The following is a 17,823-nucleotide window of genomic DNA, read 5'->3' on the forward strand; positions in this document are numbered from 1 at the left end:
CCAAAATCTGAGCCTGCCCAAACCCTGAGTTATATGCCAAAATGCCCAGGATTTCTTGGATCATCATGCAAGTTGATAAGGGTAAGAGCTTATTTCTTTGGGATTGGCTTTATTTTTAGGCATTCTTTTTGTGCAAAGGGCTTTTCTTTGGAAGGGCTGGGTTCTTTCATTTTTTATTCATTTGGCCTTTTGCCTTTGTTTATTATCTAACAAAGTTCACTTCAGTGATGTAGGACTGATGAGAAAAAATCCTCCCACAGCTGTGTTTAACCTGAAATCTTCATACCTGAGAGAAGCAGGGCCTGGGCCTTTGGGAAGATCCAGCAGGATTCCACATTTTTTGAGATCTTAAAAAAGGTTTTTGGGGTTAAACAAAAACAAAGCTTAGGGGGAGAAAAGGACACTGGTTATATGCATAGCACAGAAGCCTTGTGGAAAGCCTCTGGGTGCCACTGGCATGCCAATTGATTTACCTTTGCAATAAGGACATGATGACTGGGAGGATCACGGAGAGCTGTATGAATTCTATCCGTGCAATGTGTGAGCTCATCCTGGAGACAAACCTCATCTGCCAAGTTCTGCAGGGCCATTTCCAGCTTCTCTCCTCGAAGGAGAGGCTCTGCTACCAATGAATAAAGTGGGAATTTTGACACTGATTTCAAAGGAAGCTAAATTGAGCTCCATGAAAAGGGAGCACTAGCATGCAATGCTGCTCTTAGTTTTTTCTTATTAATGTGACTAATTAAATGTTTGTATTTTTTAAGCACTAACAGTTTTTTTGATGGTCGTTTTGAGACTTTGAGAAAGTCAATAATTTTGATGAAATAGGACTGTAGACTCCAGAACAAAGTCCACATGGAATCCGTGATGTTGCTAGGATACAGCTATTAGTATTTTCAGTGGCTGGGTTATTTTTTGGTGTGGGTTTTTTTTTTTTTTTTTAATAGAGTTGGCCTAACCTCTCTTACAAACAGTAGAACACGTGACTGCCTGATCCCATTTACATGATGCTCCTTCAGTTTACCTTGATGAAGCCAAACTTGACCCTTTAATTTCAGCCACTTTTACGTGTGAAGAAGAAACACAAAGAGCAATTTTGATGTGAATCTTGTTGGTTTTCTTAATGGATGTGCACGATTTTATCCCTATGGGTGTTCCATTGCTGAAGTCAGTCTCCCTCTAGTGGTTTATTTCCAGAGGGGGCCTTTGCTTTGCTGGCTTGGACAGGTACCAAATGTGCTGGTGTGATGCAGAAAATGATCCCCGTGAGCTGAACCATAGAGCAGGGAGCTCGTATAAAAACACTATATCCTGTAATTTTTATCTTTGAGATGTACTTATTTTTTACAATATCCAGAGTAGTGGGGGGTTTCCATCCCAGACTCACTCTGCAGTCCAGGCTAACATGGTTTGTGCAGTGTGTAGCGTGTGAGTCTTGCACATTGTTTCCTTCAGCTGTACACTGGGAAGCCTGTAGAAAAGAGATCAGCATTTAAGCTCATGTTCCACATCAAAGCCAGTGCCAGATGTGGTGCCAATAACATTATGACACAGAATAGCATTGAGGATGGTGCTATTTTGGGATCCTCATGTTTGGGGAAGCAATATCTAAGTGAAACACTGCAGATATTTTACTAGAAAATCAGGAAAAGCAAGATGTTTGGAGTTTGTTTCCAACATGTAACTTTGAGACCTGTCAGGTTTCTTTCATTTATGCTCCTGACCTCACCTTTGCTGGGTATCTCTTTAGCACCTCAGAGAGCCCCAGTGCTTTCCAAGTGTGGGGAACAGGGAAGGATGGAAGCAGAAGCCCAGTGTCCAAAGCTAAGTAAGAAATTCCAGTCTCCTAATACCTGCTGCATGGACTGGATGCTGGGTTAAGCCAGTTCAGCTCCCCAGAGATGGCTAGGTAAAGAAATAAAGATCTAATCTAAAGCATGATGAAGTCAGTCTATGCTCTTATTTAACTGTAAAAGGGTTTTGGATGAAGCTCAGCCTTCCTTCACAAGTGGTGGGAACCAGAGAGAGCTGTGATTCTGGAATGCATCAAGGATCCTGGAAAGACTGATGTCTTTCCAACTTATACACTACCTTGGGGTAGGTACTGCCTTCTTCATGCTCATATCTGCCAGTTGCTTTTAATATACCAAAAGAGCTATTGGACCAATATTTTCCTTTATTAATTGTAATTAGAAAGCCTGGGGAAATCTAGGATCACCTGGCCCAGAAGTTGGCAAGCTCCTGTTCCATTTTCACAGGAGGTTGTGAGATGCCATCTCCTTCCCATGAAGCATTTTACAGAACGATCAGTTATGTAACAACTTTAGGGTAAGGTTTTACTTTTGTTTGCCTTTTTGTCAATGCTCAGCTTCTATTGGGCAATCAGGAATCTTGGTTCTCTGGAAGATGTTAAACCACCTTCCTTTGGATGCTGCTCCAGAAAGTCTGCACAGTGGTTTCCATGAGAGTGATTTTGGAGCCAATTTTCTATTTCATTTTTGTTTTCACTCTTCAGGATAAAGTTTCTACACAGTGTCCTGGCCAAAGCTGACTTAATTTTAGTACCTAAGCTGAGCAAGAACTATTCCATTTATTTGTTGGATATATAAAAAAACAACATGCATTTACTCCTTTATCAGCATTTACTCCTTTATCAGCTTTTCTGCCACTCAATATACTGCCACATGCTATTGGTAAAATTCTACTCTTTAGTTATTCTTCTGGTAACTTTCCAGTTCATGACAGAGAAATAACAAGGAACTGTTAAAAACTCAGGTCCAGCACATCAAATCTAATAAATAAACCCAGCAATTATTTCTGATTATTCCTTTTGCAGTCGGGACGCAGTTTTGGTCAGGTTCAGGATCTAAGTTGAATTTTTGCTTCTTTGTTTTTAAAAAGCATCATTTGAACTGGTGTTTAATTGTTACCAACCAGGTCTGTTTGTTTACATAAGCCATGTGGAGATAAGCATGTCTATTTCCTATAATCAGTGTCAGCAGTTAAAATCCATTTTGAGTTCCTGAGTCCTCGCATTTCTTTTTCTTAAGAATTCCACCATGCTTTAGATGCTTAAAATTCAGTTATTCTACAGATATTTTTTATTTATTTTTCAGATCACATGTAAATGCATTTAATTAGTACTGTTGTTTCTTAACTTATAAATCCAAGAGTGTATATATAAGAAAAAAAATTGGGGGACCATAAATACACAAAACTGTATTTTGTTTACCAGTAACAGGGATAGAATAATGACAGGAAACAAAAATGACTGTAAATTTGACATGTTTTATACACTCAAAAATCATTTAAGGTATTAAAAAACAGACAAGAAATGGAACTGTGATCTTAATTTACTGCTGTCTGTGGAAGTTGCCATCTCTCTGCAGAGTCCCGCAGAAGTGGCTGGGACATTTACTGGTACATCCACAGGGATTTGATGGAGGCTTAGGCTTGTATCAGTTGGACCTTCTGTAGAATATAACTGTGGGCACTTTTTTAACCGACTTCAGTAGTACCTAGTGTGGAGCAGTGCTGTTTCCTCAGGAGATGATATTGATTTTTGACTGCTGCTACATTTTACCCTGTACTTGCAGAGAAAAGCAGGAAGAAGTGACGCTTAAAGATAAATAGCTGTTGAGATGGATACATAGTTATCTCTTTCTATTAAATTACTGTGAGAGAGATCCATGACATACAATTTTAAGATCTCTAAAACATATCTTTTCATTAAGTCATGCTGTTAAAATAAATATCCATCAGCTAAGTGGTACTTTCTGTAGCAACTGCTACCCTTGGGGTTCACGGCCTTGCTTTTATCATAGCAGCACTGGATCCATCTCCTGCTTTAGAAGTGAATGCCTTTATTTTATCTACATCAGCACTTATTTCTGTGAATGCCTTGGCACAGGATGAACATCTGGAGGCTGGCATCCTGTGGCCAGGTCCTGGTTCGTTGCCATCATCCCACACGTGTCACAGGGCATCTGCATTTCCCGTTGGTGCTAAGCCTTTCTTGGTATCCGTGTCTGAAATAGCAACCATCTGATAGTGCTGTCTGCTATCTTACCCCGTAATGCCTTGGGGAAATGAGCATGATGAAAGCTTTGGGGGAATATTATTCACCAGTTTGACAAAAAAAGATCCTATCTGTGATCCTCAAATGCTTGCAGGTCAGCAGTTCCAAAGAAGATGCAGAGAAGCTGGCAGGTGTTTTACTCTTCAGATAAACGAGATTTCCTTTATAAAATGTTCCAAGGTCAAGTGATAGAAGTTTGGAAAACACGAGTTTAGATCTGCTATTTATTTTGTCCATTCTACAGATTTCCACGTTCATACCCACATGTCTCATTGGTAGGATTTCTGCCTGCAGTGATGTTAGGGAGCAGGGGGAATTTCAGCAAGCTTGAAGGGGCTTTTGGTGCCACCTTGGGAGGCTGATTCATGCTGGTAGCTCTTTACACTCGTGCTTAAGCAAAAGCTGCACACACAGGCAAAGCAAAACAAGGAATTAATTCAGTGCTTCCCATGGGCAGGCAGGTGTTCAGCCACCTCCAGGAGAGCAGGGCTCCATCCCACGTGATTGGGGAAGACAAACACCATCACTCCAAGCATCCCTCCTTCCTCCTCCTCCCCCACTTTATCTACTGAGCACAATGTCAGATGGTGTGGAATATCCCTCGGGTCAGATGGGGTCAGCTGTCCTGCCTGTGTCTCCTCCCAGTTTCCCATTATTTTGCAGGATCATGGCCTGCTTGCCCTGTTTTCTTGCCTGACTTCAAACAATGCCCTTTAGATAATCTTAATTCTCTTGCAGGAATAGTTTAACTCTTCAGTATCTTTGTGGGGGTAAGTATGTGCATATAAACATTGTCAAATAAGCAATGTTAATTGTCTACTCCAGGAAAGACAAAATATTCTTACTAAGGTATTGTCCTTAGGTGCTGATTTTTCTCTCTATATGTTGCAGATGAAATCTATATAAAGCTGAGTAGATACATTTTGATAACTGAATCATTTTAATAATGTGTTAATCTTCCTAACTGAACACATCAGATATTTGAAACTAAACTTAATAATTTCCCTTCTTCCCTATAGCAAAATTTATTTATCTAGGATCATCTATTTCACCTATTACAGCTTATGAGTAGGTGGCTTACAATGAAAAATGATGGTTAATATTATAAGAATGTTCAATCCGGTAAGTGCATTTTGACAGGCTTTGATGGCTTGAAATCAGTCTTTGTATTCAGAATGGATTACCAGATTTATTTAGTTGCCACAGCATGTTTTTGACTTTATGCTTTGTAAATAAATATTTTGCTTATTTATACCAAAAGCAGTTGTGGCTAAGCACTTACAGCGGTATTTTCAAAACTGCTTGGCAGCTTTTAAAGCTTCTGCTAAAGCTGTGATGAGATTCCCACTGGGAAACAAAGGCCAGTGTGAGCACATATGAAACAACTTCTATACTTAATTCTTTTCAGAAAAACAGAAAAGCTACAGTTCAGCATCAGAAATTAACATAAGTGCAACCACCTGGAGGTTTATTCATGGATAAAACAATGGAATTTATCTTTGTATCCTTTGTTCTTTATTCATGCTGGAATAATGAAGGAGTAGCAAAGAAAGCTGGCATTAGGATTCATTTTGTGGAGATTATTTCTCTTTCCATGTTCCTTTGTGATTCACCACGAGATGCTGTACAGTAGGTCTGGCCTGATTAGGCAGCTCAATTAGTCCTGATACTGCACTAAATTTTCTCCTATAAATGTTCTGATGATGCAGTACCATCACAGGGCATGAAACAGGCAGACCAGGAGAAGCACAGAAATATTTCATGTGCAGACTCTCCATGGGAAACCCAGATGCATAATTGTAGGTGAAGTGGTGACAGAACAAGTATTGCCACCCCCAGAGGATCTGTCAGTGCCTGGCTGGTGCCGGCATCCAGCTCCTTCCTGTTCCAGTGCTCACGGGGATTAGCAGGGCCTGCTGAGTTCTTGGAAATGAGTTGTTCACCATGGCAGTAACTGACAGGTCAGTAGGGCATATTGGATTATTTGTATTGTTGATGGCAGTATTATCTGAATGGGAAGACTCCAATAATGGCTTCATTTCGAGGGTCAATATTTGCAGGGTCTTGTTTTGTAGTACCATGTGTACTGAGGTTTTTAGTAAAGTTCACAATCGTCTCACTACTCCTACCTTAAAGTGCAAGTTTTTGCTGGAGAGTTACAGAAATAGGAATTTCTACAGATTCTTTCACTTAAAAATAATCTGTCATTTCTGCTAACTTAATTTAAACTCAACTTAAAATGTGTACTCAACTAAAAATAAAATAAATCCCAATTTCATGGGTTTCAAGGCACAAAACTTCTGAGTGGTCATCTGTGTGGATCTGCTGAGTTTCTAGGTGAAACAGAAACACTACAGTTCAGATTTGTCAGCAGGCTGGAATTTTGTAGCAAATTCAATGCTTTTTTCTTCTGTCTGTCTGATTAGAATACTGTCCTTGTCTTGTACTCGTGCATTAAACCAAATTTGTGCAGGTGTAAATTCTAGAGCAAATGATCCTGAACTTTTAAATTGATGCATCATAATTTTCTCAATTATGTTATTTTCAATAGGATTTTGGTTTTGCTTGATTGTTTGTTTTTCAGATAAAAACATTTGGGTGCTCATGCTCATATCCGTAAGTGTGTTACACTTTCCAGAGCTGAATGAAAGGCTGAAATAACACTGTAATCGGGTGGGCCTGGAGCACTTACCAGGCAGGCTACTAGGAATAAATGGTCACTCACCATAACTTTTAAAATAGGTAATTTTCTGGTTGGTTGGTGCTTTCTGCCAGCTGGTCACAGTTTCTCTGGAAAACATTACTTGCAACCATCAAAATGAACCATTTTATAACCTTGGAGTGGTATGTTCTGTCTACCTGTCTTAGCTGCTCTTTTAAATGGCTTTAAATTTGTTAAATGGCTACCATGATGATCTAGGTAACCTTTGAAGGCTATGGCCGGAGAATACATTTAAATCTTCTGTTTGAGTAGACCTTACTGAGAAGCAGCTCAGTGGCAGTGTCAGCACAAGGATATCAAGTGATGATAGTGTCTGTTGTACAGCATATGTAATGCCAGATGCCTTGGTGACTGCTAAGCCACCAGTTGCAGAAATATCCAGAAGAGAAGTAAATTCTTGGGCAGTGGGGTGAAACAAAAAGAGGCAAAATTTCTCAGGTTTTGCCTGTTTGTGTTCCATTCTACATGGAACAAAGCCTTAGTAGAGAGGTGCTAGTATGGTTAGCAAGAAAAGAACAAGGGGTAGTTGGTTGTGAGTCCACTTCTCTCTACTGACAAATAGATCACTTGATAAGTTTCAAAGTCTGTTTGAACTTACTTCCTTTTTTGTGTGCTTTCAAAAGTAATCTGACTGGCTCTGTTTGTGTAAAATACTGTGAATTTATCTTTTTGCTCTTTAATGCTGAATGTAAAGTGTACATAAAAAATGCCAAAACACATGCATGAAAAAAATCCCAGACCTCCAAACCTTGCTATGATAATTCCTTTTATCATGTTGATGACATATTTTTTTTGTTTCTGGTTTTATCAGTTTTTTCATGTGAGCTGTCATAGTTCATGAGCCACTGGACTACCAGCTGTGCCATGGCAATTTCTTCTTGATTTTGTTTGTTTGTTTCCTGCCTGTTTCACCATGGTAATGTTCTTAGTTCAGGTAATTAACAAGCAAATAGTAAAGCAGATATGAGTTTGCCTGTTTTATACTGAAAAACTTGGGAGGTATTTTTCTGCTGGTTTTGTATGTATTTTTAAAGCAGCTTATTTTAATAGGAGCCTTGAAAAAACCTTAGAGCTATTATTAGACTTTTGAAGATGTGATGCTGTTTCAGGAGTTTTGCATATTAAATTTCTTCCTCTACATGAATATCTAGGGTTTGCCCAGAGCTTCAATTATATCTGTAACAACTGAGAGTAACTTCAGTGTTTCCCTGGACATATTTCATGCTGATCACATGTATCAGGGAGGGATGCTGAGATCTGGTTTGCTTTTATCATTTATTCAGCTGGTACCCGAGCAACAGCTGCGTTTTCTTCTGTTTCCTTAAACCTGCTCTCTTGCTTCTGTTTCCAGATTTAGTAATTTTACACATTTTTGTTTCCTCTTCTGAGACACAATGGGAGGTTGCTTTTGTCTTTGATTTTCGTTTTTCTTTAGAAATCCTACTTCAGCTTCTGAAGGGAAAGAAAAATGTTTCTAGTTCTAAGAAATTGAATGTGCCTTAGCAATTTTGACCTCATTCCCCCAAAATTGTGCCTGTGGGATTGTGTGCTGGGAATTGTAAGGTGGGTGTTAGAATGTTAGTGCAGTGACAGGAACACAGGGATTTCTGGGGGTGTGGGATGCACCATCCCATGTCTCACGCACTGAAGAATCATGGAAAAGATTATAAATAGAACCATTTAGGTTGGAAAAGACCTTTCAGATGATGGGATGCAGCTGGTGCTGTGTGCCTAAAGGACCACAGAATATCCTGAGTTGGAAGGGACCCATGAGGATCATTGAGTTCAACTTCTGGCCCTGCACAGGGCCATCCCCAAGGGGGACACCCTGTGCTTGGGAACATTGTCCAAGTGCTCCTGGAGCTCTGGCAGCCATGGGAGCGTGACCATTCCCTGGGGAGCCTGGTCAGTGCCTGACCACCCTTTGGGGAAAGAAGAACCTTTTTCTGATATCCAGCCTAAACTTCCCCTGGCCCAGCCGTTCCCTTGGGTCCTGTCAGCGGTCACCACAGAGATCAGTGCCTGCCCCTCTGCTTCTCCCCACAAGGAACTTGTAGACCTCAATGATCTCCCCTCAGTCTCCTCCAGGCTGAACAGACCAAGTGACCTCAACCACTCCTCTGATGGCTTCCCCTGAAGGCCCTTGAGGGAGAGAAGCAGCTCCAGGTGGGAGCTGGTAATGGTCAGTGTGAGGGTGAGCTACAAAAGCTGAACCACGCCTGGTGTACCAGGCTGCCTGGCAGTGAGACCAGCCCAAGGATGTCTCACTGGATGCTCAGGGATGTCTTGGCATTACAGGGCGTGCTGATGGTAAATGTGGCTTGAAGGCATCAGTGCCGGTGTGGAAGAACTGCCTGGAGACATGGAAGTTCCCTGGGTGCGTTGGGTGCCATAGCCCGACCTGTGGGACTTGTGCTTCCCCTCAGCCCGTGAGCGTGTCCCACCCTTCAGGGGGGGCGAGGAGCTCATGGCGGGTGTGACCGCTGGTGAGGGAAGGTGCGGGGCTGAGGGAAGGTGCGGCCGTGCCCGCTGCCCCGCCGTGCCCGTGCCTGCTGCCCCGCCGTGCCCGCGCTCCATCTTGCTCACTGTCCCGCCGTGCCCTCTGCCCCGCCGTGCCCGCGCTCCATCTTGCTCACTGTCCCGCCGTGCCTGCTGCCCCGCCGTGCCCGCGCTCCATCTTGCCCGCGCCCCGCCGTGCCCGCCTGTCCCGCCGTGCCCTCTGCCCCGCCGTGCCCGCGCTCCATCTTGCCCACTGTCCCGCCGTGCCCTCTGCCCCGCCGTGCCCGCGCTCCATCTTGCTCACTGTCCCGCCGTGCCCTCTGCCCCGCCGTGCCCGCGCTCCATCTTGCTCACTGTCCCGCCGTGCCTGCTGCCCCGCCGGCTGTGCGCCTGCGCCACCTAGCGGCCGGCTCTGAGGGCCCGGCAGCACAAGGCGTGCGGATGAGCTTCCCTTTCAAAGTGTGAAGCACCGGCAGCGCCTTAAAATGCTAAAAACGGGGGCTGGGGTGTATTAAATGCAATTGAAAATAATTCCGGGGCGGGATCATGCGGTCCCCTTCTGGTCGCCTGTGAATAGCAGAGCTTTGATGGTGTGTGGTAGCTCTGAGGGCAGCGCTGTGCTGCTTGGCTAAAAATCCTGATACTTTTGTTTAGTTTTATGAATTGCCTGGCAAATATTAATTTATTCGCAAGTATTAAAGAACTCTAACTCCTATCTTTAAATGATTAGTGATAATTTGGAGTTGGACTTCCCCTTTGACATGTGAACATTTCAACCTCACACTCATGCAATTCACATTCCTTCTCCATCTCCCTTCTCCACCTCCCTGATAAAATAAATACTTTAATTAATCGGTGCTTTGTCTTCAAGGTCACTTCCTGGTACAACAGCGGCTGAATGTGCATTAAATTTGAAGAAGATATATATATACAGTACAAACAGTGCAGGTAAGGCGCCTGGCTCTGCTGCAGGAGCTGCCATATGCTATTAATGTAACTTCACACCTCAAGTTTCGTTTTTCCTCCTAGGATGAGTCACACCTGTGGCTTTGCTTACCTGAGCTGTGAAACGTGAGTGGTCCTGGTGTTGTGTGTTTGTATTACTAGTCAGTGTTTGCATTTCATTTGGCTTTCTGGATGGGGAAAGGAGGAGGAATATTGGATTGGGCATGTGGATTCTTAAACCTTCCTGTGTTTCCGCTAGTACATTGAATATTTGATGTACTTTAAATATCTTTCCAGCCTTTTCTCCTTTTTCTAATACAGAAATTAATTGCACAAACACTAAAAATTGCAGCATGTGGCTTTTTTTTTTGGTGGGGTTTCTTTCCTTGAGTATGTATCTAAAAAAATATTCTAGCAAACTGAATTAATGGACTCTTAAACTGTGTAATACTTGCAGCAGTAAGAAATTCTGCATGTCTGTGTCATCTGCCATTGCCTAGCAGTGGGTGTCTCTTGCAAATAAAATTGTATTTCTGTTTTAATACCACATTTAGCGTGAAGTGCGTAGCAAAATGGCATTTGTCTCACCTTAGTGCTAAGCTGACTATTTCACTATATCTCTGAAATTTTAGGGTAATGCCAGACCTTTCTCTTTGAGAAGCACACCTGTAGCAATCTACTGAAGTTTTAAATAAGGCTTTCTCATGAAGGTCTGCACAACTTTGTACATTGCATGAGATTTCCAAACACAAAACCTTCCAAACCACGTCCCTAGTTCAGGACAAAAAGAGCTCTCAAATATTTCCACAGCCATGTACCAGTATACTTTTTGCTCCTTCTTCTGCAAGTAGCTTTAGGGTTTGGGTACACAACCATTTAAGAGTAAGATCATAGTTGAAATGGGTATTTTATACCAAGTTTTCATATTTTTAGTAGTTTTCAATTTCTTTTTGTGGCTGGGTAGAGGTAATGGCTGTTAGGCAGAGTTGCCAAGGGCCACAAAATTTTATCATATAATGTTGCAATCCTTGTTTCTAAAGTTGTACTAGTGATTAAGTATTAGATATTACTTAATGTATTAGATAATACTTACATATTATGTCTAGATAATACTTAATGAGTTGCACTAATGATTAATATAGGATCGCCACATGTTGATGCAACTTAGGTCTTTAAAAATCCTTTCTATTCCCAACTGTTAGATAAAGAGTAAAGAGATTGGAATCTTTTCAATCATCCCTCCCTGTTGCTCACTACTTTTAGGTGCCTTTTTATCCACCCCAAACCTCCCTGATAGCTTCTGCTTTTACCAGCAGGAACATTGGGAAGTAATCCAATGGTTCCTGGTAACTTGAATCTTTGCATTTCTCCCCCACTCCTGTATCAACATGTGCATTTCAGGTTCTTTGCATCTGGTTGAAACCTTTCACTCAGACAAACTAGTTGGTTGCTGGTTAGACATTTAGTTCACCAGCATTATTGTTTGTGTTGTTTTTGTAACTCAGGATAATCATAATGATGCTTAAGTGAAGCAAGGTGAATATTTGATATAAATATGTCTTTTTAATATGTGAAGGAAATTTTATGTACTGGTTTGTTCTGATATAGTCAGTGTAACTCTGGTTTTGATGATTTTTTTCCCTCTGGATTCAAAAGGATAATCCACATTTGGACTGTTTCCCTTTTCCCCACCTTCACATATGCAGGATTGGCATCTAAAAAAAAATAAAAGTAGAAATGATTCTGTAAGAAGTTCCTTTCAGAGCATTTTATTCTAACATAGAAGGTGGCAGTTCTCCAGGAGAAGGATGTGTAATTGGTTCAGAGGAAATTAGAAGGAAATAAATCTTCACGAAACACTCTCTTGTGTTAATGCAACTAATATTTTTCCTTTTCAAGGATTTCTGGAGTGTCTACAACAACATTCCTCCTGTGACAAACTTGCCTCTGAGATGTAATGAGGGGAGAAAGGCGCCTGCTTTGGTACGTGTGCTGTCATCAGACATTGCTGGGAATGGGCACTGGAATCACTTGAAGGAGTGAAAGGTTTGGGACAGGAGGGTCTTGTTTCTGTTGGCTGCAAACACCTGAACTCAAGAGACCAATGAAGGAAACCCCGAGGTTCTTGTTCAGTTTAAAAGGGACTTGTACCAAAGAGTCTTTATTAGAAACACAGACTGTAATTTCATTGTCCACCTCTGGATGTAAATGTACAATCTGTCAGGATTGATGGGAGACCATTGGTCCTGAGGAATCTGTAGGAGTCACACTGGGTATAGATAATCCAAAGATGAATTTTTAGGTTATTCCTTTAATTTGGTCTTTACAGGAAACTCAAAGCCCTAATTTAAAGTCTTAGAAAAAGCATTGTGACAGAATAAACTTGAGAAGCTCACAGATTAGTGCACTGTGCCTTTGTCATTACAAGGCAGTTTAATGGTTACATCTGCCCTGACCTGCAGCAGCTCCATTCTTTTTTTAATAAGGGCAATTAATTTCTAGCTGTCACAAAACTGAAATGAAGTGTGCTCATGTTCTTTTATTAAACTGAATAAACGGAAGAGTAAAAAGCTGCTTCTGTGAAAATATGCCAGAGGTTTTCCAAAATTAAAGGTTACCATAGTAAAATGTAAAATTGTTTTGTGGCTTCTTCCCATGCAGTGTGCAGCCACTTCAAAGATGGTCTGTAGTCAGGGAAAATACAAGTGTTTTCCAACTCACAAAACTTAGGAAAAGGATTAGGTGTTGAGAGATAGACTTCATATGAACAATGAAAGAATTATCTCTGATGTCAGAAGTCAGAGTCATGCTGCCTGGAGTTAGTAATTGCATTTCAGATGGGATTTTTCTGGGAAAATTAAACCACAAACATAGGGTTATCTAGATGTGGATTTGAATGTGTATTTTCACTGATCTATTTCCCATAACAGGGAAGAAGAAAGCAATGCCAAAGGAGGAATATGGAAAATGAAGGTCCCTAAAGAAAGTACGGTATGTTACATTGACTCTTTACTCAGACCTTGTTTAGTAAGGGAGTTTCTTTAAACTCTGTTTGATAAAGCTGTTGTAAAGATTTTTACTTCTTGCATCACCCAACACAACAACCAAACACTACTTTAACTTTCATAACCTTTTAAAGTCAAAGAGCAGAAGTTTACTTTCCAATAATTACATATCTCTTGCTTTAGATAACATTTGGCAATGTATTATAAAAAAAAAATGAAAGCTACAGTGTTTCAATTTGGTGATTTATAATCACCTTTGTTCTCAAGACTGTTTGCTTATAGGCATACAAAGAAAAATAGAAAGACCTTTTCCTGATAATCTATGCTAAATTATATATATATTTTTCATTTAAAAGTGTGAAAGATGAAGTCTATTCAGGCATATCCTTGAGCTCTAATGAAATAACTGTGTTTCTCTTTGCCTCTCTAATCAAATGCATGTGAGTAACTTCTGTGAACTGCCACAGAAAGGAGATTTGACCTCTTCACACATGGTGTTTATGTGTGTAAGTGTGCTCTGGATCAGGCCTTTAAACAGAAAAAGTGAAGTGTCAGAAAAATGTGACAGCCTTGCAGAAGGCATCAAATGCTGAAAGATGGTAGTCAAAATTTCAGCCAAAAGTTAATTGATTTTTGCCTGTGGGCTTTTTCCTTGTGAGTTGCAGCTTTTCTCCCCCACAGTCCCAAGTGGTCACAAAAGACTGAAATTGAAATTGTCTTTTTCCTCCTATAATCCAAGGTGTGAAGATTGTCAGAAGTGACAAGTGGTTTGGAGAGCCTGAATTACTGGGCAGTGAATTTAGGGACCCCAGAGGCCTTGTTTTTCAGAGGCTGAATGACAGCCCCTTTTTGACATGAAGATACTTTTGATCTCTCAAACTATGCACCACATGGCCTCAGTCACTTCTGAAAGGTTTCCTTGAAGGTGAACTTCAGCCAGCTTTCAGTGCCTTGTAAATAGCATAAATAACACCTTTATGCCTGTTTCTCTTTTTTCTGTTTTTCTTCATTCTTTATCAGACGTGGGCACAGCCATCTCCTTGGCTAAGATGAAACATCTTGTACAGACCCAACATTTAATTACATAACACAGCATGCACTTACAATAAATACTCCTTTTTGTCTAGACAACCTCAGAAAGAGAAGACACTCAAAACTGAGCTAGAAAACCTAACTTTCAATTTAAGAAATAATAATGTGAATGTAATATTCTTCTGCCTCCTTAGGCTGCAGCTTGGAAAGAGCTACTGCTAGCAACTATTGGAGAGCAGTTTACAGATTGCTGTGCAGCAGGTAATGATTGAGACATTTCTCCATCATTCTTTTCACCATATTTGCTTCTCTTCTAAGCGTGAATATCTGATAAAAGTGGCTGTTACAGTGACAGTGAATTTCCTGGTAGGAATTGTCTTTCACTGGCTATTATTCCACAAAAAAAGAATGGCCTTTCTCAAGTTTACAGAGCACTTCAGAAATAACCTTTTAAATGGTCTCTCACGCCATTTATACACTGATAGGGTTGTCTTGGGGTCACTTTAAGCAAACATGTGATTTTCTGCTGTCCCCAGAGTTAATTCTTGCCCTTGGCCTTGTGCTTCTGACACCACCTTTGTGCATTGTTGGTGACCCTTTCCTTGGGATGCACAGAGCAGCTGTGCCATGGAGCTCACAGCTGGAGCAGCCACTGCCCCCAGCTGTGGCATGGCCATTGAGCTCTCCACAAAGCTGCATCCTGAGAACTTCCCACCAGAAAGGGCTTCTTCAGTGCAGCACTGAGTTACCAGCACTGGCAGCAGCAGCCTGACTGGGGCTTTATTAATCTCATTAATTTTGTTTTCTTTTTTTCCTGTTGCTGCCTTGACAAAATGTGAAGGAAAAAGAGAGCAAAGTCTGGAAAAGCTGGTGTCTGATCTCCACCAGGTACTTTTCCTGGGGTTTTAGTTGTTTCACCCTCATCCTCCCATTTCTGCTTGTAGACATCACTGTGGGTAAATTGTCTCTAGCAGTTCATATTGCTGACCCTACTGGAGGGAGTCTTGTGATTCCATTCTAATCAAGTCTAAGAGTGCTAATAGCAGAGATGAATAATCCTATGGCAATTCATAAAAACCACCATGAGGTAATATTTCCAATAACTTCTTTCTGGTAACTGCTTTGTCTGGTTTGAGCATTGGTATTTTCCTCACTGGAGATTGCTCTTTTTTCACATCTTTATTTTTTTTTCCAGCTTTTGGGCACTGTTTCATAATACATAAGTAGCAAATTAGACATGTCTCACTTTTAAAGTATTTCTTGATGGTTCTTCCCCTTCTGCAGATGATGAAGTAATAGGGGTTAGTGAAGATGTTGTGACCTTGAAGATGTTGTGCAAGTCTGGAACATGAATTCCTCTTCAGCAAGTGAAGCAAAAGTTTTAGAAAAGATTCATAAACTTCTTCCACACACATCTTTTAAAGTCATCTTTTATAAATGTAAGTATTTTGTACTGTTCATTTCTACCTTCATTAGAAAAGCAAGATGCTGGTAGGGTATTTCTATGGAGATATCCCGCCTGATTCATCATTAATCACTTCGGAATGTAGCAGCTGACATTGCATTAAAATTATGTCCCTTCAATGTAGAAGTTAGCTATCATTCAAAAGATATTTTCAATTTCATTGTACAATCTCTTTTGTGTGTAATGTACTTGATTCCCAAAATGTTAAACAAATCTCTTAATAACTCTCAAGGCTACATACTATGCAATTTAAGTATTACTTTAGAGGAACCATTTGCAATCAGGATTTTAAGGGATCTCATATTTTAGGCTCCCTATAAATGTATTATCAAACAGTTGTTAGCACATTGTGTTCTCCCTTGACTGATTTATACATTTTTATCTTCTCTTTTTTTAATCTTTTCAACTCCTTGACAGAGTTTACATGTTCTTCTATTCCTTTTTTTTCTAGCCCACAGAGAGCACCATGCTTTTGAAGGCTGATGTGGAAAGCATTGAGTGCATTGTATGCCAAGATCATGTGTTGTTATTTGGTGTTTTGAGATGGTCTGGACAAGGAGGAGGATGGTGGAAGCCCTGCAGGAGTGCTACACAGGGTTGACCCTTTTGAGTTTCTGACATTTCACACTGACCTATTGCTAATGAACATGAAAAAACCCTGAACAGTTGCTTTGACCATAAAAACATGATTCATTGCTTCTGTTGACTTGGTGTTTTTAGTTCTTAGTTGTTTCTCTAAAAAAATATTTTGGCCACTTGTTTGTTCACCCTGATTATATTTGTTCCCATTTCTTAAAGATAGTTGGCTTCTTCTTCTGTGCTGTACTTAATGAAAAGCAAACATGCAGAGATGCTATGCTGCTTTTCCAAGATGTGCTGTACATAGAGAAATCCTGGCTTGGGGAAATGTGTTTTCAATTTTCACTTTGAAACATTCCTATCATGTTAAAGTTTACTCACTGGTTTGTCCCAAGAGAGAAAGAAATTGCACTGCATTTATTCTAATGTTCAGTCTAATCTGGTCCTACACTGACAACAGCACATACTGTAAATGTAAATAGACAAAGGTACCTTAAATGAGCAATTAAAGAGAACACATTTATATTGGGACTAACCCTGTGTAGGATGATGTTAATGTCTTTTGATTGTATTGATTTCAGAAGAGCCCTTGTCCAGGTTAGAATCAGAAATTTCTCTGTAGGAAACCCTGCAAACTCAACACCTCTTATTTAAGGGTGATAGGTGTTTATGGTTTTATATTGTATGCTCTCTTATGGTATCTTTCTGTCCAGCCATAAAAAAGTGTCATGAATAATTTCTAATGAATTGTACAAACTGGATCCATTCTTCCCACTTCCTTAAATGTGTCAGGCCCATGTCTGCACCTACTAGGACAGTGTCAGAATTGCTGCTGACTTCAGTGCAAAGGAAGAGATCCCATTGTCTGTAGTTTCAAGCCCTCAAAACTTCCTAAGTGTCCTTTTTAAAATAAACAAAAAATACAGAAAAGAAATTTGTGTTGCAGATTGAATAGGAATATAAACAGTGTTAACCTTTAAATGTTTGTCTCTATTAACTATTTGAGGTGTTTTAATTCACTACCAAAGCTTGATGTGATTCCTTTAACAAGAAGGTGCAAGGCAGAGATGAACATACCTTCTGCTGAGCACTCCTTCATCCTTTAGAGGTTTTTGTCTGGTAGCTCTTTAAGTTGCACTGATTTCCACATCTTTAGTATATTAAGAGGCAGCCATAAGAATGAAATAAATTTAAAAATAAGTATCACACACTTGAGAGGGTTTTTTTACAACTTTATCTTGTACTTACGACTTTAACTTGTATTTATGGATTAAAACTGTGTAGTTAATGAGCATTATTAATTAAACACATTTTCTAAAATCCAAACGTCTTGCTTCTGTAATTGCTTTCTGGGATGAAATGTTACTGGTCCTGCTTTTTCAAACCTGTGTATTTTACATTAAAACTTACTCTCTTAAAAGCTGTTTTGTTCTTAGATTAATTTTTTTTCAGTGAAGAAGTGTGAAGTACCAGTGGATACCTGCAGGGATGTACCTGG

The 17,823-nt window shown here is 40.3% G+C and overlaps 1 protein-coding gene across 1 annotated transcript; it reads left to right on the plus strand.

The window, feature by feature from the left end:
* On the plus strand, positions 1-17,491 carry EIF4E3 (eukaryotic translation initiation factor 4E family member 3). The gene is given in 9 exon segments (XM_059480277.1): positions 1-81; positions 10,171-10,247; positions 10,329-10,370; positions 12,144-12,227; positions 13,175-13,235; positions 14,476-14,542; positions 15,566-15,595; positions 15,598-15,720; positions 16,198-17,491. Coding segments are annotated over 6 exon segments (354 nt in total). The 5' UTR covers positions 1-81; positions 10,171-10,247; positions 10,329-10,370; positions 12,144-12,201; the 3' UTR covers positions 16,245-17,491.
* Positions 17,492-17,823: the final 332 nt, after the last annotated feature.

The sequence above is a fragment of the Ammospiza nelsoni genome, chromosome 11 (assembly GCF_027579445.1).
Source record: "Ammospiza nelsoni isolate bAmmNel1 chromosome 11, bAmmNel1.pri, whole genome shotgun sequence".
Classification (NCBI taxonomy): domain Eukaryota; kingdom Metazoa; phylum Chordata; class Aves; order Passeriformes; family Passerellidae; genus Ammospiza; species Ammospiza nelsoni.